This window comes from Siniperca chuatsi, linkage group LG11 (assembly GCF_020085105.1).
Source record: "Siniperca chuatsi isolate FFG_IHB_CAS linkage group LG11, ASM2008510v1, whole genome shotgun sequence".
Taxonomy (NCBI): domain Eukaryota; kingdom Metazoa; phylum Chordata; class Actinopteri; order Centrarchiformes; family Sinipercidae; genus Siniperca; species Siniperca chuatsi.
In genome coordinates this window covers 17655827-17680669 of record NC_058052.1, presented here as the reverse complement: position 1 = coordinate 17680669, position 24843 = coordinate 17655827, and the positions used below count along the sequence as shown (strand labels likewise).

General features: G+C 38.4%; 3 protein-coding genes across 7 annotated transcripts in view; 1 reads left to right on the top strand and 2 right to left on the bottom strand.

Annotated features, from left to right (window-relative positions):
- col17a1b (collagen, type XVII, alpha 1b) overlaps positions 1 to 2977 on the bottom strand; it is a 28655-nt gene extending 25678 nt beyond the window's left edge. For 4 of the 5 annotated variants that reach the window (XM_044215376.1, XM_044215378.1, XM_044215377.1 and 1 more), the window contains exons 1-2: positions 2575 to 2977; positions 1209 to 1273 (exon numbers count right to left, since the gene is read on the bottom strand). In XM_044215376.1, the coding sequence (XP_044071311.1) occupies positions 1209 to 1263 (55 nt within the window). In that variant the 5' untranslated portion in view covers positions 1264 to 1273; positions 2575 to 2977. The remainder of the gene's footprint in view (positions 1 to 1208; positions 1274 to 2574) is intronic. The other variant, XM_044215380.1, reaches the window with a different exon arrangement.
- Positions 2978 to 6907: 3930 nt separating this feature from the next.
- sfr1 (SWI5-dependent homologous recombination repair protein 1) lies at positions 6908 to 8429 on the top strand. Its single transcript, XM_044214278.1, has 3 exons — positions 6908 to 7343; positions 7547 to 7915; positions 8036 to 8429. Exons 1-3 carry the CDS (start codon positions 7248 to 7250, stop codon positions 8222 to 8224), a joined length of 654 nt encoding a protein of 217 aa, XP_044070213.1. The 5' UTR covers positions 6908 to 7247; the 3' UTR covers positions 8225 to 8429.
- On the bottom strand, positions 8306 to 24841 carry cfap43 (cilia and flagella associated protein 43). The gene is made up of 38 exons (XM_044214274.1): positions 24675 to 24841; positions 23965 to 24218; positions 23699 to 23795; positions 23422 to 23589; positions 23036 to 23186; positions 22703 to 22847; positions 22469 to 22551; positions 22205 to 22336; positions 21959 to 22075; positions 21784 to 21861; positions 21492 to 21640; positions 21220 to 21323; positions 20824 to 20973; positions 19842 to 20002; positions 19471 to 19635; positions 19242 to 19372; positions 17988 to 18153; positions 17660 to 17770; positions 16887 to 16964; positions 16074 to 16199; positions 15874 to 15978; positions 15665 to 15781; positions 14963 to 15157; positions 14534 to 14740; positions 14253 to 14339; positions 13910 to 13990; positions 12963 to 13091; positions 12732 to 12851; positions 12366 to 12473; positions 12054 to 12140; positions 11878 to 11966; positions 11518 to 11725; positions 11040 to 11152; positions 10663 to 10822; positions 10207 to 10371; positions 8965 to 9045; positions 8714 to 8867; positions 8306 to 8618 (listed from the first exon to the last, which is right to left on the bottom strand). The coding sequence occupies exons 1-38, from the start codon at positions 24701 to 24703 to the stop codon at positions 8443 to 8445; spliced, it is 4977 nt and encodes a 1658-aa protein (XP_044070209.1). The 5' UTR covers positions 24704 to 24841; the 3' UTR covers positions 8306 to 8442.
- Between the last annotated feature and the right edge of the window lie 2 nt (positions 24842 to 24843).

Here is a 24843-nt window from a genome sequence, read left to right as displayed (position 1 = left end):
TCACTTAAATCAAAAACTCGCCCCAATTCTGTGTACTTAGAGGCAGTTAAACTTTTTGCTAAATATAAACAAAGTGTGGGAAATGCATTAAATCATGTCATGTTTATAATAACCTGCAGGCTGCAGATAATTAATACTAATAACACCCTTCTTCCACTAGGAGGCAGTTTCAATGGATTCAGTTATAGATCATGAAAATTCCATTTCTGTTTCATGCTGCCTCTTCCTCCTCCTCTTCCTCCTCCTTCCTTTTAGGGACTTCTGTCTGTTTCAGGGTCAAGGCTCAAAACTAAAGGTGATCATGCTGCCATTGCTCCTCGACTTTGGAACAGCCGCCAACAAAGGCTCAGAGAAGCCAAATCAGTGCATAAAAGGCATCTTAAAACTCTTGTTTTTTTTTTTAAATGATCTTCCTGAACTTTGTACATTATGTCCAAACCACATTATCTTGTCTATCTCATCTTATTTTTTTCGCTTTCTTTTCTCTCTTCTGTAACTACTAGTTTAAAGTTTGCTAACTTTCTTTTAGAAGCGACACATAAAACAAGAGAAAAACAAGGGGTCAACAGTATCGCTGATTATATGTTTGTCTCAGTTAGCGTCAAACATATAATCAGGTGTTGCTTGACCTCGCCATCAAAAGTTAGGCCATGATGAGCTGTCCTTTTACATTCATTTATGACTACTGGAGGAAAACCCGGAGGATGACTTACACCCTGAGGCCTAGGAGTGAGGAGCAGAAATAGAAACCCGCCACCAGTGAAGGCATGCCATGATGTTAGTGATAGTAAACCCCAAAAGCATCACCCAAGAAAACAAGTGCATAAGTACATCTGGGTCTTTAAACACAGACTTACAATCTGTCATTGAGCTTCCAAATGAGAAATCATATTGTTATATCTCTTGCCACAATGAGGTCTGTGGTAATGGCACACTGTTTTGGGAAAAGATATGTTCCTGCTGAGATTTTCAAATGTATTTTTTTTATGCTTGGAGCGCCATAAATGACTCCACCTCCATTGTGTTTGTGTGGCCAGAGACGTTTAGGTGGCGGATATCTCTAAAACTCTGCAAATAAAACCAAAACTATCTGCAGACATCTACAGCTACAAGTGCAAAGAAGTGTTTCAACCCTTTAACTCATGTTTTTATGGTGGCTCTGTCTTTTGGCAGTTTCAAAATTTCATAAATAAATTCAGAAATCTCACCCTTTTCTCCTGACAAGCCTCCTGAGAAGTCCATCTGTCTTGTTAACTCGTCCATCCCATCTTATCTGGTGACATGATGATAAAATGTTGACCATGGTCATGCATATACTGCGCCAACTGTTGTTAAAGGTCTGTTTATTCCTCAACTTGTATCTGCGGTTAAGCGGCATTTTAGCAAACATTTGATGGGAAAAGGGCAAAAATGTAAAAAAGTTATGCCAGGAATGATTTGGGTTAAAGACCAGGCCACTTGTGTCTGATGTTTACTGCATCAATTTGAAATTCCATGCCACTGAAGACAGAAAAATTTCATCACATCAGTCTCATGATCATATTTTAAAAACCACAATCTAATATTTTAGTAGATACAGTTTCCTGCTTTTAATGATCTTGATAAAGATAAAGACAGAAATTCTGCAGTAGGCCCAAGATAGATCAGGTATACTGTATTTAAGTAACTTTCCAGACATTTAAATCTCATGTGAATGGTGGATACCACAAGAAAGGTCCCGAGAAGCTATAAAGCATAATCTATCAATAGATGTTGTATTCACTTTGTGTCTTTGAAGACTAAACTAACAAAAGAACAAAAGAGGCCAGTGGATCACTGCACAGCTCTGAAAAACCATCCTCTCACCACACCCTGCCAGACAGGGACATTTAACAGTATGTGCTTCATTTACTGCACACTTTAATACAACATTTAGAAATAAAAAAGCAGAAACACTCTCTTTCCTCATAGCCTAGGATACTGAAATCATAATTTCTAGCCTGTAAAGTGCAACGGTCATTAAAGTTTTTCACTTTCTTGCAGCTCTGAGAAAAGTACAATATGAGTGAAAGTCAATTAAACCAATATTTCTCAAAACATCTACTTCCTCTTTTCATTAAAGCATGTAAAAATCTCTGTTATAGCCTGTAACTGATCTGAACAGCAAATATAAAAGGCTGATGTCACATATAGTTGGCGCCAGGTCCTGTAGTATATTTAGAGGGATGTAAATAGCACAGCAAAAGCACATGTAAAACTATCCTGAGATCACTATAACAGACTAATTATATAGATACCACCTGAAGAAAAAGTATCCCCAAAAAAAAAACCCCTACTGGGCTTTACAGACAAGTTAAGAAGTACTTGTATAGGAATATAGAGGACTTTGCACAATTCCACCCTACAAAGCCAACAAATCCAAACTATAAAAGCCAAAAAGAGTTTGACAGACCATCACCAAACTCCCAGAGTGCAGTTGTTAGTGCAGAGATGCAACAACCAGGTGGGAAGAAACATCCGCACCATCCAGTACATAAACAACTGTTTTATAAGTCTCCAGGTTATTCCAGTGTACTGTATGTTGTTAATCCATACCTTCAGTCAACAATCAATCAAATCCCGACTCCTCTCAAGATGGACCGACTGATCCACTGGAGGAATAATGTGTTTATATGAAGTTGACGCGCCGGGGTGGGATGTTCTTAAAGTCCTCGCTCCTTTTGTGCCTTTTCGCTCAACTTTCCCAGGCAAGTCAAAACACAGATTTGGGCACCGGTCCCAGCCGCGCCCATCAGCGCTGGAGCCTTGGCAGGCAGGTGTAGCAGACAGCACGAATAGCTGGATTTAAAAAGAAAGAAAAAAAAAACAGCGCCTGAGGGAACCAATTAACTTGTCAGTCTCACCTCTGCAGAGACAGATAGTCGACTGTGAAAAAGAAACGTGATGAACTCCTCCTCCTGCTGCTGCTGCTGCTGCTGCTGCTGCTACTGCTTTAGTCACCACTTTTCGAAACAGGCAAAGTTTTGGGGGAGTGAAGTTTGGAAAGTTGTGATTTGGGAGGTGGGATTTTTTTTCTTTTCTTTTTTCCCCCCTTTTTGCTCAGGGCCTGCTGATCTATTGTGTTCAGCAAATCCATGCTGTTGCAGCTGGAACACATCTGGTGCGCACATTGGAAGTCGAAACAGAACATTTAGTGTATATGGTTTCAGTCACTGTGTTATTACATAACCAAACAGCATTTTACCACATTTACAAACAGTTTTCAAGGCAAAAAGCAGCATGCAAGCCTCAGTATACTTGTCAAAGTAAGTTTAACTTTAACTTCCAGGTATTTGCACATAAGGCTGCTCGGCATGTTTGTGCAGCTGTTAAAGGATCAGTTTCCCTTCTCCTGTCTAGGTTAGAAATCTGATACTTTTCATGTGAAATCTGAAGAAGATGCCATGTGGTTCCACCACAACCACCGTCCCATGTGAGAGTACAAGAGCTGTTTTAACTGTATGATCATAATATAACTTTACTATCCATTCATTTGCATTTCGACAATTTTGAGCCAAATTGGATGCACTGGCAGCCCGCAAGCGCCAGTAGGATCCCTCACCCACCACACCCTGTGTAGACATCCACCCACCCTGCATGACTCACAGCGAGCATGACTCCAATCTGCTCAAGTGATGGAAAACAAATGGCCCCAAGGACAGTGTAACGGAGGAGGAGCTGCTCCACTCACATCTATGTGCGAGCTTGAATAATACCATATCTAACGGAAAGGGGCTGGTTTATAACAACAGATTCCAGGATGGTGAAAACATAAAAAAGGAGCTGACTGGCTCGTTCAGCCTTCTTGGCTACAACACACTTAGTGTTGAGGCTAACAGCTTTCCAGATTATTTCACTGGAACAAGGGGCAGCAGTTTCAAAAGTGCCCAAATTAGGTTTACAGCGAGTTCAAAATAAGCTCCAGTACAGAGCAAAGAACTTAATCATCCCAGGTTTATTATGATAATGTGACACAGTAATGATTCACTGTGAAAGTGACAGTAGGGTGTTGTAAAGAAACCACGAGTTATCCTCAAGTAAACCAGAAAATTCACTCACTCACTGTACTACATTACAAGAACTAATGGAATAGATTATATAGTTATATTGTTTCTGTGGGTATGAAGCAAGCTTAATCACAGCATCTGGTGAAATCTCCTGCAGGCATCATTTGTTCATCGTTAACTATAAAAGGCTGGCCCGACTTTGAGCAGGTATTTTGGATGTTTTGACATTTTGAGGTTCATCTTTTCATGGATGTCACACTGTTCTAAATTAAGCTGGTAAATCTCTCTGGTAAAAATATCTCCCCAGAAAGAACAGCAGAGATTGAATTCCAGGAGGGAAGTCTCTGTGTGTGGTCGGACAAAGAACAGGCAACTGGAGACCTTTACTGGATTTTATAATCTGTATTTATTTACTTGGATACTTGTCTTAGAGTGAGTGATAGAGGGAAACTTTGGAGAGAGCATGTGACAATTTATTTTTAATCTGTTTCTCAGTAGATTTTGTTCTTTTTTAAACTCTCACTCACCTACATGTGCGTAACAGTTCTATGTTACATGTTTATTTTTTACCTATCTTTGTTCAGCTTTATTGTCCTTGTTTTTTAGCTGCATATCTATTTCTGTCTTCCTGTAAATTGTTCTTGGAACTGTGTTTAAAATTGACAGCAACCAGAAAAACAGAGTCAGATTCTTTGTACTTGGCCAATAAAGCTGATTCTGATTCTTACAACAGTCAAGTAGAAAACTTGAGCCGAAACAATGAGATTCTGTCGATTGACAGAAAAATAATCAGTGTATCACGTTGATAATAAATAGGTACTTTGTTCCCCAAATCCAGCTTTTAAATTTTGAGGATTTCCTGCTTTTCTTCATCAAGAAATTTTATATCATCACCTCCAGCTTTAGGAAATTGTGATGGGCATTTCACTTTTTTACATTTTTTATACCTGATGATTAATCTGTTAATCCAGAAAAGAATCAGTAGATTAATTGATAATGAAAAAACTCTGCAGTCCTACTAACAAGAACATTAATGATATTCTCATTAAAGACAATAACACAAATATGAGTGGACTGAGAGCATAACGGGCACAGAGAGAAGCACTTGTACTATGTGGCGTAGTGTCAGATGTGTTTTCCCAAAATGGAAAGACTATTATTTCTGAAAGGAATGCAAGATTTGATTTATGTAGTCAACATACAGTATTTTATAATTACTTCACACATTGACCGTGAAAGAAAACACATCTCTCATTCAGGGGGATATTCAGAAATGATGTGCAATAACCATAATCATCCAACTAGCACAACAATCAGTGGGCCATAGGTCGAACTGCCATTCTGAAAGCACTTTATTATTCTAATGTTCTGCATTATAAGGATATTTTATGGCATGGTAGACGGGGCCCTGTGTCAAAACTCTATTTTACAGATCTTTATTATGCTGCCATCTAGAAAGCATGTTATGTAAACCTGGAAGATAAGGAAGTGTTTGCAGACAAGACGTTGGCACCACATAACAGGGACATTTCCAACACAGAGATAGCAGATAACGCGGAGTATCAACTGGAAATCAAAATAACCTACTAACCCAAAAGACAAAACACCACTTTCAGCCAAACAAAATCAAGTGACACCACTGCAGTCTGTGCACCTCAGCACACAGGACAGTCGCATCTCCTCCACTAGAAAAGTGACTCCAGAGAAAGAGCTGATGTCAAGAATCTACTGAACTTAAGACCACTTCCTCACAATAAATTCTACACTACAGGAATGAACCATGTTAGATGTAAAGGGAACAATAATCTTACTGCTGGCCCATATGTGCAACTTGAGAGAAATAGCCTGCACAAACATGACATGAGGCCATATTTATGAGTGCCCAGCGCACACACTTGCATTTGATGAAAGAGCTGGCATCCTCACTCAGTCGCTCACACAGATTTTAAATTCTATAAACTCACACCATTGCTACTGTTATTTCATGTGTATTGCTGAGGAGCAAGCACAGTAGTTTATATTCAAAAGTAAAAAAGCACAGAAAAACAGTCTCCTGACTCACACATAGTAATTATCTGCAACCCTGCAAGATTCATCCATATAAAATGTTAAAAATCCCCATTCCCTGGGGTGTGTAATATCAGACTGCCAAGTACTGATGTTCAAGTCTAGGCAGGATCACGTTTTAATTCACACCTTTCTCCTCACGGCTACAGAAAAACACACTTTAAAAAATTTAGGGTATCAGCACAAGTCTCAAAAGAACCTTGAACAAATGATGAATACATCAGTATGTAGGAGTTTTAAATACATCCTTTAATAGAGATGAATCAACTGATGAGAAGAGCTGAATCACAATATGACTCAACCCTGGTAACAAGGGTAACAAAGTAACACTGCTCCAACACTGAACCTGTTATGCTTTTAACTTCCTTTGAGCACTTTGTGAAACAATCCAGTTGGATCGATGTGTCTTCTTTAATCCCACTAGAACAATCCCATCCAATACTGCTCTCTTCTCTAAAAAATCCTTAATTTACCAATAATGATAATACTAATAATAATAATTATTATTATTATTATATTTCACTCAGTTGTATTGTAACAAGCTGTTACGATTTGTATCTGTGGTGTCTTTGAATTGTTGTAACAAGTTCAGAAAAAAAAGTTTTGTTCCATCACAAGCGCCAGTAAAGTCATTTTGTGTGAATAACTTTTCCAAAACCAGAAGAGCGATGATGGAGCCTTGTAGATGTGATTTCCGTTTTAGATTTGAGGAATAACATGGAAATATTGGGTTTTAAAGTTGTGGTTTGTGTGTAACCTATCTTACCGGAAACAACTACAGTTCCCAAGATCCTCTTCGGTAAACATCATCAAATTCTGTCCAATCGCTGACTTTGGAGGTTTTCTTGAGCCGCAAAAATAAGGAAAAACAGAAAAATCTCCCATCGCTTTTACAGTTTTATATTTTAGTCAGCGTTTTGTGAAAAATCTGTTGGTCGCTCACTAATTATTGCGAAAGCGTTCATCAATACGTTTGGTAAAGTGTTCGTGTTAGTGTTGCTTTTTCTAAGGCGTTTTTCGTGTTTGCAGAGGAGAAGCTAACACTATGTGACCAGCTAATACTCGTTAGGCTAACTGAGTCGCCCCTGACGTTACTGTATCCACAGCAATAACAACGTTAAAGTTAGTTCACATGAGTCAAAGTAAGTTTCACCGATGGAGATCACTCCCAAAGCAGACAAATTAAAATCAGTGTATTGTTCACCGTGTAATTCAGTGGAGTCAAGCCCCTGTGAATATAAAGAGGAAAAGGTAGGTTGAAGTGCACTTTGTTACATGTTACCAGTCAGGTAATGTTACATATAGTTGGCTTTTATGTAACGTTAGCCGGGTAATGTCACGTTAAAATTAAAATAAATGATATGTCAAAATTGATTCAACATGATCTAATGTCTACTATTAGGACCCGTTGAGACACCGTGTGCCCTGTCATTCATCCACTGTCATCTCCGCAGCATCAACAAAAGCTAAGTTCCTCATTAAAGGAGAGGCTGAAGAGATCAAGGCGCTCCTTCACCTCGCCCTTCTCTGTGGCCAAACGCCTTTGTGTTGATGATGAAGAAGAGGAGGAGGAGGAGGATGGCCAACAAGTTTCAGCAGATTCCCGGGAGAGAGTTAATAACCCTCCACTGATCATGCCTAAAGTTGATGTAAACAGAAATGAAGCCCGATCAGGGAGTAAAAGGTTTTCTGGACCCATTCCTGAACCAACACATCCTCCTTCAAAAGACTTTGCACAACAACGAGACCAACTGAGGAAGGAGGTGAAAGACAAGATGGAGACTCTGCGCAGACTCAGGCTGGTTCAAATGTACAGAAGCAAGGTATCAGCTACCTTTTTAAAATGTCAGGGTTGCTCCTAACATGCACATAAATGGATTTATTTTGCTTAACTAGACTGAAAGTGGTCATTTTTATGACATATTCCCTGTCTCTCTCCCTAGAATGATTTAACACAGCTCCAAACCTTGATTGACAAGTGGCGGAGTTGTGCTCAGGCTGCACTGTATGAGCTCCAATCAGATGTCCCCATAGAAGGAGGAAAGGCCAGCCTGTCAGGGCTTATTGACCTCTTTGGTCTGGATGATGGTATTCTGCACTTTGACCGCACAGAGGAGGACTTCACTGCCTAATAAATATGCTTTAAAACAGACACATCATTTGTATCATTAGCATACAAACATACTCAGAGGAACAATCACATTTCAAATATCCTGAGTTTAAAAAAATGTTTTATTTGTTGCTGATATACCATTTTTATTCACAACTTAAGTTGTAAATTGCATGTTAAATTTACTTGCTAAGAGAAGTGTAAATAAAATTGTGTTATTTGTTGAAGAAAAGGCTTTGCTCAGTTGTGTTTCAGCTGATCAAGTGAAGGAAAGTTCTTCCTCCTCAGGCGCTCGACTTCTGCCCAGAGGACGGCCAGATTCTCCGCCTGCGCTTTGGCAAAGTCCTCCAAGTTCTTCTTCTGAACGATTTCCTGGTAGCGCTCCTCTGTTTTAGCTGCCTGATGTTCCTCTGAAGCTAAACACCAAACAAGCCACATTATCAGTCTGAACAGGCTCTAAAATCTCCCTTTGCAATGTGGTTCATTAGAGCTGAAATTACTATTTTATTACCTATTGCTTCATAGACGTGTCTCCTCTCTGCCACAGTCACCTGCATATTAGGTAGCTGCTGTTCTACGATTGCGTTCTTTTCAGCTTTCATTGCTGCCTGCCTGTTAAGCTGTTCAATCTTTTTTATGCGATGCTGCACGCTCTGTAGATGGGTCTGAAAATAGAGTATAATATGCATATTAACTGATCAGGTATAGAAGGTACACAATATAGAGCTGATTGATGAGATCACGTTGTTACTTTTCTGTTACCTTTTCCTGGAAAGCTATAGTTTTCTCCAGAATAGAAACTTGCTTGGATACGCGACTGTCTCGATCTGTCTTGTTGAGATACTGAAGAGAAAAAGGAATAACGGACTCGTATGAAGTGAGAACTGAAAAAACAGAATGAGCAGCAACTTAAAAGTGTCTCAACACAGCTTTCTGTCAAGTGTCTACTCCAGCTTTTTTGATGAAAGATCTCACAACAGTCGTGGCAAAAATGCTTATAATCATAAAAAGTTAAGGATCACTCAGGATGGATTTGTTTATATTCAAAGTTTTTCTCTCTCAGGGTTTCGGGGGCCTAAACAATGACAGGAAGCTGCATGCCACGCCTCAGCAGAGCTACCTGAACGTTGCCAGAGGAAACTGGCATTCAGGCCTGGAAACATGTTTTGTGTGTGCCATGCTCATCGACTTGTTGAAAATAACATGATGGATGATTCATTTGATCTTTATGTCTTTTTTCATTGCTCAACCACCACGTCTCTTATTTTTTACATCACTAACTCGTGAAATTTCTTGTGCTTCATAATGTGCATTAAGGAGTTAATGGATTGCATCCAGGAGTGAAGTATCTTCCTGTCAAGTTTAGTGATCTGTATTTAATTAAACTGCCTGTTCATGCCTTATTGACATTTGCTGCTAAATAAAGCAAATACCGTAAGCTTTTCTGTTTTCCTAGAAATGTCTAGAATAATTGCATAAACATGGCTGAGATGTTAAAACAGGAATAAAGAAAGCATAGTATAATAAGTATAGTTTTTAACCAGTGTCCACCTATTGGGTAACACTTTTAAAAGATGCAAAAAAAGAAATAAATAGTGAGCTTGCGTGAACAGGGTGTGTGTCTGTGATAACAAATGATCTTCCATCTGTACTCAGGGATGGTTACAATTTTCTGCTCGCAAAACATCTAATGCTGCCAAAACCAAAATACCTGCCTTGATATCACCGACTGAGGTTTGGCCAGAAATGCCAGAAAGGCTAAAGTTTCACCCCAAATGCAGAGATTTCATTGCCATTTCAAGCAGACACTGAACTTGTGTGACATATACTGATCATGTCAAAATTGTGTACAGGGTAAAATCTATTCACTATCCAGTAGCATTATTGCTCAGAAAATGTTACTTAGTGCTCATTTCCTTATTGTGGCAAAACCAGTACTTGACTGAGAATAAAAGGTCCCTGGGTAGCAGTACTGGGATGTTTTAGTATCCTGATTACACTTACATCCTGTTGCTCCTCAGACAGACGTAACATCTGGATGTCCCTCGCCCTGTTGTTGAGGTCCTCTATCTGCATCCCCAACATTTTGTGCTCCCACTGCAGTTGGATGATGCCCTTACGGAAGTCTTTGCACTCCACCATGGAGGCTATCTTCTGCTCTCCAAGTGTCTGATCATATAGATAATGATAATAATCATTTGACAGACACAGACATTTTCATAACCAATGTATCTGACCACCACTTGACTCATTCTGGCACCTTTTATCAAACTCCAAATAATTTGTTAGTGTTGTATTTACATAGTAATTAAATACTTAAGTACATAGTGTATATGCACTTATGATCCCTTCTTGTGTTTTTTTGTATATCAGATCCATATAGATCCATCATAAGAAGATTCATCCTAGAATCCTGTTTCTAATGTTTTGCAATAAGAGTGCCTGGTGGTATAGACTGACCCTGATGGCACTGTTGAGGTCCTCCACCACACTTCTGTGGTGAAGCACAGAGTCAGTGTAGTCAGCAGTCAGGTCTGTGGTAGACACCTCCACCTGGCCCTGTTTGAGTAGGACCTGGACCATGATGTCTGTCAGAAAACGGTTCTTCTCCTTATGCAGACTAGGAGGGACCAGGACAAAAAACACGAGAGGATCATTCTTCCATAATTAATTATATTTACTTTTTTAATATATTACCTTTTACTCTTGTAACAGAAATTCTTAAATGTAAGACTTGTTGTTTCATTTTGACCCAAGTAGAGTGACGAATAAAAATGTTGCATGTATACCGTCATGATTACTCATAATCAGAATGAATGACAACATCACAGTCGTACCTCTCAAGTTCGTCAGAAAGATTTTTAATTTCTTGTTGAGCAGCCTTATCCTCATCTCTCCTCTTCTGCAGGAATGCCTGCATCTCAGCAAGAGTCAAAGCTTTTACTTTTACCTGCATAGGATGTGTCAAACAGTGAGTGGACAACAACACACAACACACTATAACACAATAATTTGGTAAAGTTTCCTAAATCTGTTCAATAGCTGGTCTGGACTGAGACTAAAAAAAAACAAAATAAAAACACAGTGAAAACATCTGATAAACATGCAACAATAGAGAAGGTACATCTATAAATTGGAAAGGCCTCGTTGATAAGTGCAATTGGAAAGATTTAATTTTGTAAACAGACTGTAAACTGTTAATTTGCTAATGCTAATTTAATATTTGTAGTGTGAAATGCCTCTGTATGTATTTCAGTTGCCTAGCAATGTTTGTCTGTATTTCCAATCTGTAACTTGCCCATATCCTCATTTTACCTCGTGCTCACTCTCTACTTTTGTTCTGCGGACAAGACAAAACCTCTCCCAGATCGATGGGTTCAGGCCTTCTGGTATATTCTCCGGAGCGTCCAACTCCTCCATGGCCTTCAGCATTTTGCCGAGCACATCGGGAGCCAGAGAACCACCACACTGCTCTTTTAACGGGTTGGAGTTGTTGTCGGTCTGGGTCCTTATTTTTTGAACCCTGAGGCATAAAAGAGTGTGTGCAGCAACTGTTAAGTAATTTACAACTTATAATGTGGATATCAAATCATGCAACTTTCTACATATGATGCTATGAGGCAGCACAACTGCATTGTGTTTCATGTTTGTAATTAAATGGTGAGTATTACAAACCTGGGTCTACGCTTGAATAACTTATATAGGTGATCAACTACATGGCTTGGTACATCAAAGAACTCCTTCCTGAATTCTTTGTCAAGAACCTCGGGAGACATGGATGGATATTATATTACATATGTGCACACTCACTTACAGTCAAAATGATTTCAGTATTTTACCCCCTGGCTTACTTTGTCCTCAGCTACAATGCTGTTATAGGTCTCGTGAAACAATTCTACTTCTTCTTCATGTCTCTTCACCTCCTCCCCAATTTCATTCTGTCAGAGAAATACAGGTTGATGAGAGCAGCATGTATGGGAAATAGTGACTGGCAGTCTTCATGCCACACAGGTTAGCTCTTGCAAAACATGCCTGAGCGATGGTACTAGAGATGAAGATGTACTAGAATTTGGCAGAACACCACCACCACACTGCCATTCACTCAGGTGTATCACAAATAACAGAATCTGAAGCTGCCGGTTATAAATCCGGAGTTTTCTGACCTTGTATGCCAACGTTTTTTCAAGTTTGAGCTTGAGCTCCAGGTCTCGATTTCTCATCTCCTCTTCTATGAGGACTGAATAGGTGAGATAAGTAATCTTGAGCTCTTCCTGTAAAATACATAAAAAACAACACTAAACTGGATTTTTTTAAGGTGTCACATGCACAAGATATCATATTTCATAATTATCTCAAGGAGGAAACCACAATGAGAAGCAAAGGCCCTTCATCTTGTGTGAGGAAAATGAGGAAAAGGAAATAAAAGGAAGCAACATGATGCAGATTGACTTCATGTGCCCGTGTTATGAGTCTGTCCATGTGTCACATACGTGTACTGCGTGTGTGTGTGTACCTGTGTGTTGGCTCACCTGATATATAGCCATTTCACATTTCACTTTCTTCTCAAACAGCTTTGTCAAAGTTTCATCAAACCTTTCAGTCGCATCCTTGGTGGATGCCTGCAGTTTTTTCATTTCAGTTTCCAGTGACTGCAATTACAGAGTTCACAGGTGATTTATATTGATCACTGATCAGTAGTTAATCATGTCATCATAGCAGATCATAGCAAAACAGAACTGTGACTGTATCGACTGTAATACCTTTTTGTATTTCTCCTTCTCCTCACTCAGGTCTTTGGTTTTCTTTTCATACTCTTTATAGACTTTTTTCTCCTCCTCAGTCCAGTGGGTGTCGGTTTTGGTCAAAACAAACTCAGGCAGAGGTATTTCCTGTGGAGTCAATTCAATAGAAACTATGTGCCCTTCATGCTGATTTGTCTAATTCAACTGACACTGCTTAGAAAAGAATTCAAGTTTTAAAAAAACACCTAAGACATAATTTGGAGGGAGAGCATGAATGCTTTCCTGTGTAAGTAGTTCCTTATGGCTGCAGTGAGATGTAGTGTTTTGTGTACATCATAAGAAATGACTACATGAGGTAGGGAAGGCTTTTCTTCTGCTCTTCTTTCTCTCCCAGACATTAAAAAAATATGTTGTGTAAATTATTTGCATACTAATGAAAATGAATCAAAATCCCAAAAACTGCATTTATATTAGGGCTACAACTAACGATTATTTTTTTATTATCAATTAATCTTCTGATTATTTTCTCAATTAATAGATAAATTGTTTATTCTAGAAAATGTAAAATAGGTATTCAAATGTCCAAAACCCAAAGATATTCAGTTTACTGTCATATATGATGAAGAAAATCATCAAATCTATACTTTTACTAAAACTAGTTGTTGCTGATTTTCTGTTAGTTGACTAATTGACTAATTGATTAATCAACTAATCGTCAGAACAGCTCTTTACATCAGCCTAGTTTCAACATTTAAACTCAAACAGGAGATAGTGCTATCTGCGATTCAAGGTGTGTCTTTCAAAGAGTCTCTAAATCAAATGATCACAAGTGAGTAGATAATATTTCACAGGAAAGAATGTCTATTATTTTGTATGAAATAATGTATCTGGGATTCATTTATTACAGTATTAATGCTTTAACAAAAATTTTAATAATAAATAATAATAAATTAATATTGTCCCACCATTTTCAAGATGTCCTCTTTTTTCACTTCGAGCACTCCATCCATCATGTCATCAAGAGCCCTTTCTCTGACATTATCACCCTGCAATAGGAAGACAAAAACCTCATAAATATGACAGAACTTAACTACTTTTATTTATGACTTGCTGCATATACTGTATATCCCATAGATATAAGACATTAATATATTTCATTTCTTTTTGGTAAAGGACTGTTAAATGTACTCTTACTATTGTCAGTAATTATCATAGATGCAGTTTTTGTATATGGAAGTATTTGAAGAATTTGTAAACAGCGACAAACAAGAGCTGAAAAACAAAAACACATTTATCATAGCAGCATACCTTGGCAGCCAAACGTCTTTGCTCTTCCAATTTCTTCCTCTCCTCCTCCTTTTTCTGTTCTGGGGTGAGGTACTTTTCTGCTTTTATCTAGAGTGGGACAAAGGTGCATATCTCTCTGGTGATCTGTGAAAAGGCATCTTATATGATGATAATCATATACTATCTCACATTTCGGTAAAAAAACAAACAAACCACAAAGTGGTTCAATGTGTAGGCTTGGTTTGTTGAACTTTATTTGCACTTTGTATACTGTTTAGATGTTTCATGAGGAGGTCAGTAACCTCAGAGTCGTCCACAGTGAGCAGCCTCTCTGGCTGCTCGCTGTTGGTCAGGCTGGGCTCCCACAGCTTCTCGTTCATGTCCAGCTCCAGCATGATCTCCCTGATGTATCTGTTCCTGTCCCTCACACGGTTGAGCTCCTGCACCTTCTGCCTGTGAGTGGCCTCAAAGTCAGCGTTGAAAGCTGTCTTGATGCGATAAATCACATCCTGCAATTGGAGTTGAGTGAAATTCGGCAAAGAAAAAATATTATTTCTGATCATGATGACAATAGCCATGTATGACTGTCAGTCACTACTTATTTTTTTATGTACTCTTTATTTAATTTCCTTTATTTTATTCATTATTTGTATAAGGCACTGTTTTGAAGTGCTGTATAATATATTATCATGCTTTTGCTGAGAGCCAACAGTTTATGAAAAGGTTCCCACCTGTAGCAGAATTATCTGGTTGATCCTCTGTTCTGTGGTTTGCAGGCCGAACTGATCGTAGATGTAAGGATTGGAACATCCTAACTGAGCGGAGAAACTTCCTGTTACAGCAGCACTCTCTGCCTCGTGGCCTTTCTCCCCCTGCTCTTCCTCTTTCACGCTGGTTGTGTTGGAACTTTTCTTTAGGCTGCTTAGCTGCAGTTGAAAGGTGGGGGGAAATACTTTGAATGAGAGGGATGAAATAAACACTGAGGACTGAATCTGTGGCCATAAGATTATAAACTTTATCCCAAGAATATTGCAGTGAAGATAACTATCGTAACAACTCTCTTTTGGCCACACAGCCATAAATCTAGAAAAGTTTCAACACTGGTGGATTGGCACATATTCAAGCATTTAAAACAGTGAAAGGTCATTATTTCCAGCAGTAAACCTGTTTTGACTTGAATGGTTTTGCCATAAAATGTATTTCCAGAGAGTAAAAACCATCATAGTGAAGAGGTTGCATTGTCACAGCTTTTACAAAATGTAGAACTTTTCATGTGTTGTTTGCTGTGACTTTGTATGCTGCCTTTCTGTTTCACATTAAAAAGTCAACATATCATCTAACTCATTCTAACTCATCACATGTGCTTCTATTTGCAGTGTTAACCAGAATCTAAACCACAGACCGGTTTAGGCCTGTGGACCAGTTTTGCTTACGGTGTAAGCAGCCTTTTCAAACTTCCTCATATTCTGAACCCTGCGAAGGTCCTCCACCTCTTTCTCTGTTCGCTCTTTCAGGGGGTAGTTCTTCACCTCATGTTCTGAGTGAAAGGCCTGTGGTAGACAGCCAGAAGTGATTCAGAATTCTTAGTACAGATCATAACATACTGTGATAAATATGAAATGTTGTTCCTATGCCGTCTTACCTTAATGGCCTTGCCTTTGACCTTCAAAGAATCCCAGCATTCTCTCTTTAGGACATCACGGAGGTAACATTTTGATAAAATCTCCCATTCGATTTCATTTCTCACCTATAATGTGACTGTATTAAGAATCACTACCATCATGACCTCAAAGCAAAATTAAAGATTCATTGCATTCATGTTTGTGTGTGTGTGTGGTTTACCCGAGTAACTTCCTGTTCCACCATGGCCTCCAGTCGCCTCTGCTCCTCAACATCCAGGTTAAACTCCTGTTCTTCCAGATGCTCAATATCTGGGAGGTTCTCATTTTCGCGCATCATCTCCTGGATCTGATAATACAGGAAACACGATTCAGTCGTCATACTGTTTGTTAGACAAATGTTTCGTGAACATTTTAACACCTCTCTGTGACTTGTTTTGTAATTGTGCACCTACCTTTAATAAAAGTTTGCTAAACTGTTAAAACATTACTACAAACGTACATTACGTTTGTAGTAATGTGGTTGAACCAATATGTATTTTTCATGATGAACTTCAAGCATAACAAATAAAACTGGAAATTAAAGGGGTAAGTTTAAAAATGTTCTTGAGACAGACTGATGATATTTTGAGATACCATTGGATCACTTTTAATTCAGTGTTGACATTAGTTGACATTAGCATGGCTTCATAGCTTGTTTATATATGTATTTTTTTATATATGAGTATCTATTTATTAATGTATTTATTACCATAATTCCACATACAGTTTCTATCCTTTAACTTTTGAGTGCTTTTGCTTATGTGTTGCCCTGGTGCTGGCTGCTGCATATAATTACAGGGATAAGTCTTGAATTGAAAAGCACTTACCAAACATGTTTAATGATACAGTATTTGTGCTTACATATACTGTGGAATGTTGTTTTGTCAGCAAGTTTAATGTTTGTCATGATGCTTTTTTCCTGCTCAAGAACGTATGAGTATCTTCTTAAGTGAGGATTGAAATAAAAAAGATGTAAATAATAAAACTCACTTACAGTGTCACGAAACTCTTTGAAGGTTTTCCTCAGGTTTTTCTTTGTCTCAGAATATTGCTCATTCTCTTGCTTTATAACCTGTTCAAAATTACAGATTGAAAACAAGTGAGATATTTCAACTCCAACAAAGTATTGAATCAGTTAGTATTAAAGTGCGTACGCTTATGTCAATGTGACAAGAATCACAACACCTTCCCACAGTAAGTAAACCTACACGGCAAACAGCGTGTTAATGAAATTGTGCAACATGGGGGGAAAAAATTTAATTTATGCTATCCAACACTTTATCACTCAACATGATGCAGCTCGTTTTAAACAGAAGTCCTCACAGAACACGTGAGTCAGATTAGAAAGCATGTTGTACATAAAAGCAGGCTGGAAAGTGCCTCTGTCCATTTCCCACGTGTGATTGTCGATGAGGTGTAAAACACACATTTCAAAGACTACCACGCCTTCGATATCACTTTTGTTATCATCAAACTTTGTCAGGTGACAAAGTACTGAACTTTTTTTTTTTTTTTTTTTTTTACAAATGCTTATCTGCTTTATAGCACTTTACCATTTGCTGATTGGTTGATTTTCTCTCTATATAATAAGTGACGATAAATCAAGCTGTTGCGCAGAGAAACTGTGCCAAAAACAACACAGCAATATCACACACAGGTGCAATGGGCACTTTCATAATCCGCCACCTGCAACATCGTAGAGACACAAGAGAAGTATCTAAACATAGTTAACACATCTTATGCCACCACAGCATGTTAGTCACTGACCGCCTCTCGCCTGCTCTCCAGCCAGGTGGAGTGTGAAGGTAGAGCAGACAGCAGGCTGTTATAACTCTCATCCTGCTCTGTCACATCCACAGTATCTGCTCCACCACTGACCTACAGAGGGTTAACAACACATATAAAAATAACACACAAGATAAATAAAATAATTTGCTTTGACAGATTGCTAAAATTTAGTTAATCAGGCCTTTGCATAAGCAATAAATAACAATTAATATCTACTCATACCAGATTTATACCTCAGAGCATTAATTAAGAACACAAAATGTTGCAGTACTAATTTACTGCTAAAACAGAAGAGAACAGAATTTACCTTGCTTCCCTCTGGTTTTTCAGTACCAGCGGGAGACGCTTGGCCCCACTCAGGCAAGTCGATGAGGATGGGATTCTCTGTATTGAATATGTTCTTCAAGAAATGATCCATAGACTGGCTATACTGAGTAGCTTTATTCACATTACCAGCACCCACACCTTTAATTCTGAATGGAGCCATGGAAAAAACATAGGATATACACAATAAGAGAGCAGATATATGAAGATATTTATTATGGATGTCTGATGATGGCCAGTTGATCCATAAATCCAAATAAATATAGAAATAACCATTTTTATATTTCTTTAAAAGACAAGTCATGCTGTCTTTAAATGATGAATTGTAAAGTTGTTTGTTTCCTTCTGCCTTATGTTGAAATTATTTTTACATTAAATAGCCATTTTGTATATGAGAAAGACCTAAAATGAGTCAGAGCTGTAGAAAAAGTAAAATAAATTGGTACGTACACTAAGTATGAGATGCAACAGAATTTCTCAGTGAATTGTAATATAACTATGAATGATCACCTTACAGTACGTGGAAGAGTAGAATAACCTTAAAGGATAAGGCTGGCGATATTCTACATTTTTATTATCGTCAACAAATCCCAGACCAGACCAAACTTACAGAGCATTAGTTCGTCTCTATAATTTCCAACTTCCATACCCCGTCTGTGCCACTCAGCACCAAGCCCATTTGTTCCTACTGAAGATGTAAATCTTTAAAAACAGGTCACAAACATATAGTTTCATTTTTAAAAAAGGTTTTAAAGTTATTTCATAAAGCTGGGCATTGTATTTTTTAGCAAATTTTACTCAAACAGGAGTAAATAGTGCATTTGTTGAGGACAGCTTTCAGCTGTAAATTTGTTGCGCTAATGAGTATTTATGGCAGCCGGACCATGTATATGTTGATCATAATGGAGAAACATGTCACCCAGTGTAATTGTGTGACTCATTGATATGTTTTTAAAAGTTTTTGACACAGAGGAATAAGCTATATAAGGTTTTGGCTACACAGACAGTACTTGTACTTGTCAATTCACTGTTGGTTCTGGTCTTTTCATGGGATTTGTTGACAATAAGAGAAACACAGAATATCACCAGACATGTCCTTTAAATTCCCATATTATCAACATTTTAAACAATGATTTAAGATAATGGAAAAGTACTAAGGGCTAAGGAAAAAGAAGAAAAGGGTTTCAGTTCCCTCTACTGTTCACAGCAGTACATTATGTAAGCCTCGCCGTTTTACCTGAAATTAGTGCACACAAGAGAGCCATCTTTAAAGCCAGCAGTGAGGAGTGTCTCGCTGTCTGCAGAGAAGGACACACTCCGAACCCCACCAAGACGGCATGAATGACACTGCAGCTCAACGTATCGCTCCTGTAGGTGCAGCAACAGCAACATAATACACACCACAGACAATTAAAACATGATTCAAATGTTTCAAGAAAAAAAATAATAATAAAATGAGCTCCTACCATGGAAGCAGTTTCTCGGATGCGTAGTAGGCCATCTCGGCCCACAGAAGCTAGCCATAACTGGTGAGGAGACAGAAAGAGAGAGGCAGGGCCCAGAGGATGACCCTTCACTTCCTGCTCTGGCTTCAGCTGGACCACCTGCTGACTTGAGAGACCGTCTGTGTCCTGGGCAGAAAAATCAGGGAGCAGGATAATGGTTTCATATGTGCTAATACACAGATTAAGAACACATACCGGAGACTACTGTTTCTATATTTTAAAACACAAAAAGTTACAGTGATAGTTTTCTATAATTGTATCAATGATATTTCAGGTGGATGAAGACAGAGAATAAGGATCATAAGAGTCTGACACATTAGGCGGGAGGAAACCTGGGGAAGCTGAAATCGCTGAAGAGTTTTCTTCTTGTGGCAGTAAGCAAAGACCTCACTGACTCCCAGAACACAAGATTTAAGTGGATGAGGCACTTCGTATCTGGACACTTTGAGGATGTGAGTAGACAGGCAACCATGTCGGTCTACACAATCTGGACCTGCAGGTCAGTAGAGGAACAACACAAATGTATTAAAAAGTAATTAATGAGTAATTACAAACAGTCAGGGTCCATTTCATGTTTAGGTTAAACAATACCTGTCCATAGTGACAACTACTACAGAGAGCCTGCTAATCCTGCATCTACACATCTACAAAAATACAGAGGGATTCTTCAGTAGTTGGTCTTGGCACTTTTGTTTGGAGAGTAGAAGTGCTATATCAGCTTAAGCATGCATATAAATTACACCACATTTAGAATGACTCTATAAACATTATTATACAATACATTATCAAATTGTGTTTTAACCAAGTCTTAAGATTTTTTTATCCTCAATTGATTATTGCCAAAGTCATAGTTATTGGTGATTTCATTTATCATGTGGATAGCACCTTAAAACACACTACAGTCATATTTTATAACCCTCATTTAAACACGCAAATGTTGCATCCGGTCTTAATGGGTTAACCAACTCTCATCTGTGGCCACAACCTAGACTTAATGTTTGCATTTTCTCTAGAGACCCATCTGTCTCATGATCTATCTTGTTCAACATAGTTTTCCAGGCTGTATAAACAAAGGGTGTGCTTTTGTAAGCCGCTCAGTTGTTTTTTCTCTCTTTTTAACAGTGTTAGTGACAACATGTCTAAACATTTGGATAAAAATCTACTGATGAGTACAATTAATCGGTTATGCTAATGTCTCTGGACATGGATTTCTCTTTGAAAGCAAAACTGAAGTCAACTGTCAAAGCATGTCCATAATTAAAAAAATAATCTAGAGAATAAATAGTAAATGAATCTACTCCATCAGTGCTGTACCTGCAAGGTCCCTCGCAGGCAGAGAGAGCACTGTGAGCAGGCTACCATCATGATTTTTGCCCTCCTGTCCAGTGCACAGTGCAAGAACTTTCACCTGCTCACAGTTTCTGATGCACTGAGTGGAAAGTGACAAAATGGGTCCAGGAGCAACTGGAAAAGAAAACCAAATGACAACAGAATGCAGGTGAGCTTGATCTTGCTCTATCTTTCAATATTTAAATATAAAATTACCACATACATTGTTATTTTTAAGTTAAAGTGTTAGAGTAACAGGACAATAATTTTCTATATATCAATTACAAGCTAAATGACCTTTGTATTGATATGTACTGTGTTTTGATATGTACAGGAGAGCAGTAACATGTCATCAAGTGTTAGGCTAAAAAGTGTATCTACCTGTGTATCCTATGACTGAAAACTTCTTTGAGGGCTTTGCATCTAGTACATAGATATATGAATCTGAGGCACCGGTGAGAAGGTAGTGCCCCTCTTGATCAAAACTGTAAAAGCACACACACACACACCACATACACAGACATACAGTATATGCGCACAATAAGAGAAGCTGTAACCATTTTTCTACTTCATAAATGTACGATGAGATACTTTGTCACAAGTACTGTGTTAAACTGAAACTCTGTGGTAATACAGGGATGGAGGATACTTGCACTAGGTGATCCACAGGAGTGTGGTAGAGATGAACCTGATGCACCAAGCGAGGCTGCTGCACCCTGTTCAGGTCAATGAAGAGGACATTTCCTGATGCTGTTCCAACAGCAGCGTATTGTGCAATCGGACAGCAGGCCAGACTTGTCACCTAAACAGACACAGATTAGTGTTTTAAGTTTTAAGTTTATTCTGATACATTTAATTATTTGACAAATTTAAACTTAAGTCATTTTCACATGCTTTCAGAACAAGTGTATTAATGTGGCACTACTGATATGTTCTGAATCTGACCTCAGCTTCAAGAGACAGGGAACCGAGGCAAATGCCACCTGTGGACCACAGCTGCAGTTTTCCAGAATCCCTCACTGACTGAAAAACACAAACATCTCCGCTTACTCAAGAGACATTAACCTAAATTACACATGCCAAGAGACACTGTAATTGTTGAGCAACACAAATGTTTTACCACACAAATGTTCTTGTCAGTGTGTGACAAAGCTGCTGCCACAAAGTTGCCGCTGAGAACATCCAGGACCTTCACAATTTTGTCTGACTGGGTTGAATTCAACATATAGATTTGCCCCTGAAGAAAAATGAGCTTGTTATGTTCTCAGATTTTCTTTTCAATATATTGTTTCTCTATATCGTTTTGATGGAATATAATTTGTTTTTATGTACAATAGGCCACACGATGGTAGATTTAAGTACTTACTGTTTTAGAAGATAAAAGTAATGTTTCATAGTCAGGGGAGTACATCACAGTTGTGACAGGTCCTTCTAATTTCCATGTTTGTGTGATGTACATCTGAGTCCCTTTGATTTGCAGAGAGTGCACCACACTCTCCTGTAAAACATAAGCATTTTAAAGTGCTTTTAAATTGGAGTAATTGAGAATTGCTTGTATTTTCCTTTATTAAATTTTGAAGCTGTCATACTCAGTGAGCCATCAGATGTTAACAGGTACATTGGCTTGTACCTTTCCTACAGCGATCAAACCATTCTTGTTAAGGGTTAAACCTCGAAAGTTGCTCTCTCTGAGTTCAGGGATAGCATCAGCAGCTGAACAAAAGTGGAACACAAATCAGATGTCATATGTCTTTTCTATTGCCAAATAAAATCAGGCAATACTTATATGGAAGAGTAGAAATACTCCCAGGGACTTTTTAAATATCGACCACATCCCAGTGTCCCAGTGTGTGTGTTTGTTTACTTGTGGGGTTGAAGAGGACTGAGACAGAGAGGCTCTCTGGGTCAACAAGGAGCAGAAAGCCTTCCGCACAGCCCACATAAAGCTCTGATGTGGCTGTCCAGCAGATGGCAGTAGGAGTTAGTCTGGCTTTGGTGCAGAGTTTAGTCTGTGTAAACACATGTGGAGTTGGGTAACAGTTTACATTTTGTCTTTGTTTGTGTGCCTCATAACAAAATTGTTTTCCCAACAAATATATTTATATACCAACAGCTGTATCATCAAAACAAACATATTAATTGTTGAAAGTATATTTATTTTGTCTGTATTAGTGTATAAGTGACAGTGGGACAATACCACAATGCTTTCTGCCTTGTCTCCCTTAAGCCCTGAGATGGCTGATGGAGGCATCTCTGGACCAAAATAGGGCATTGTGTCGCTGACAGTATGAGAAGTGAGCACCAATCTCTCAACAAAGGAACCATCAGTTGCTGGAAGCTCAATCACACTGCAACACAACAAATATCACATACACATACATAATATTGTTTGACACTGTATTATCAAGGTTCTGCATGTGTTTTCCAGTCCCCATTGCACTTGCTGTTTATTGAATGTAAAGGATAAATGCAGGTAATATAGTTTAATTTATCAGTTAACTCGCATGCAATGAACAGAAAATGTCATGTCCATATATCAATTTAGATTTGAACTACTTGCTTGTGCAGTCAAGTCTGCTTTACCTTGGTTTCAGGATATGAACGCTGGCACTCTTCTCAATATTCCAAACAGTGAGAGATGTGGTGCCCAAAGCACAAAGCTGGAGCCAATTCAGAGGGTTGAACACCAAAGAAATGACATCATGCCCAGTTTGTGGTTGTGTACAAATTGTCTCAGCGTTTTCCCAGTTCCTGCATCACACAGTCATGATTACAGAAACAGAGCTGCTCAGCCTAAATAAACATAACTGAAAATATGTAGCAAACAATATAAGGTAGTGTAGTGCTTTCAGTGGCTCACCACACTGTTATGGTATGATCTGGAAGAGAGGAACAACAGGCCAAATAAGGACCACCATCACTTAATGTCAGAGATGTGTAGTCCAGTTGTGCTGTTCCTAGAAAAAAGAATCAATGGTAACTATTTAGGATTTGTGAGAGAAAAAATAGATGTGGGAGGGATGCATACAAACCAACATCAATAACTCAATACATCTTGAAAGAAAATGACAGTAAAATCAGAGATAAAAACAACATCTAGCAGTTGGAATTTTATAGCAACCTTACCTTTTAGTTCATTCTTCAACTTAAACGCTGGGAAAATGTACACAAAAATAGATGGGGATAGCTTTTGCTCAGAGAAAGCAAAAATCCTATTGTTGCCATTGGCTGTCAATGCACCAATGCCTCTGCCAGGACTCTGAAGCACACTTCGCGTTTTTGTCTTCAGGTTCAGGAAACAGATATTACTCCCACAGGTGTAGCATACTGTTTTATTGTCGACAAACTCGATACTCTTGTTTGTAAAACCTTGTATCCACCTGGAGGAAGTAAAACAGCCAAATGTTAGCTAGTCCCAGTTCGTGCCTCTCACGTATTAGCAAACACACGGGAGCTAAGTGTTTTTAAACGACCTTCAAACATGGCCGGTTAATTAGAGAAAACGATTATTATGCTACCTCTGTGACCCGAATGTATGCTAATCATAGACTGCATATAAAGAGTCTATGATACTAATACATGAGAGGCACAAACTGGAGCTAACGTGGGGTCTCTGTAAATAATATTATAAAGAGTACGGTCTAGACCTGCTCTGTAGGAAAAGTGCAATGAAATAACTTCTGTTATGAATTGGCGCTATATAAATTAATTAAATTGAACGTTAAGTTAGCTTAACTGCTATGGACAACTGTGATAAAAAACAATACATTAATGGTGTATATAATGTTAGCGTACTTAAGTAAAAATAGATAGGTGGATTTCTATCGGCGACATACCTGACTTCTAAACTTCCAATGTCATCCATTTTAAGATAAAAATAAAATTCAACACAATAAAATTCTACTTTTTTTCACCAACACGGACGGGGGAGTCGTTGCGTATCCTTGGCAACCAGAAAACTCATACGAAACTACCCTTTCATGCGATTGGCTGATGCTTATCTGA

Coding starts and splice junctions, on each gene's coding strand:
- sfr1 (XM_044214278.1), top strand. CDS start 7,248: ATGGAGATCACTCCCAAAGCAGACAAATTAAAATCAGTGTATTGTTCA. Junction 7,344..7,546: donor GTGAATATAAAGAGGAAAAG/GTAGGTTGAAGT, acceptor TCATCTCCGCAG/CATCAACAAAAGCTAAGTTC. Junction 7,916..8,035: donor TTCAAATGTACAGAAGCAAG/GTATCAGCTACC, acceptor CTCTCTCCCTAG/AATGATTTAACACAGCTCCA.
- cfap43 (XM_044214274.1), bottom strand. CDS start 24,703: ATGGATGACATTGGAAGTTTAGAAGTCAG. Junction 16,200..16,886: donor TCAAAGAGTTTCGTGACACT/GTAAGTGAGTTT, acceptor CTGTATTATCAG/ATCCAGGAGATGATGCGCGA. Junction 15,158..15,664: donor TTGAAAAGGCTGCTTACACC/GTAAGCAAAACT, acceptor TTTCAACTGCAG/CTAAGCAGCCTAAAGAAAAG.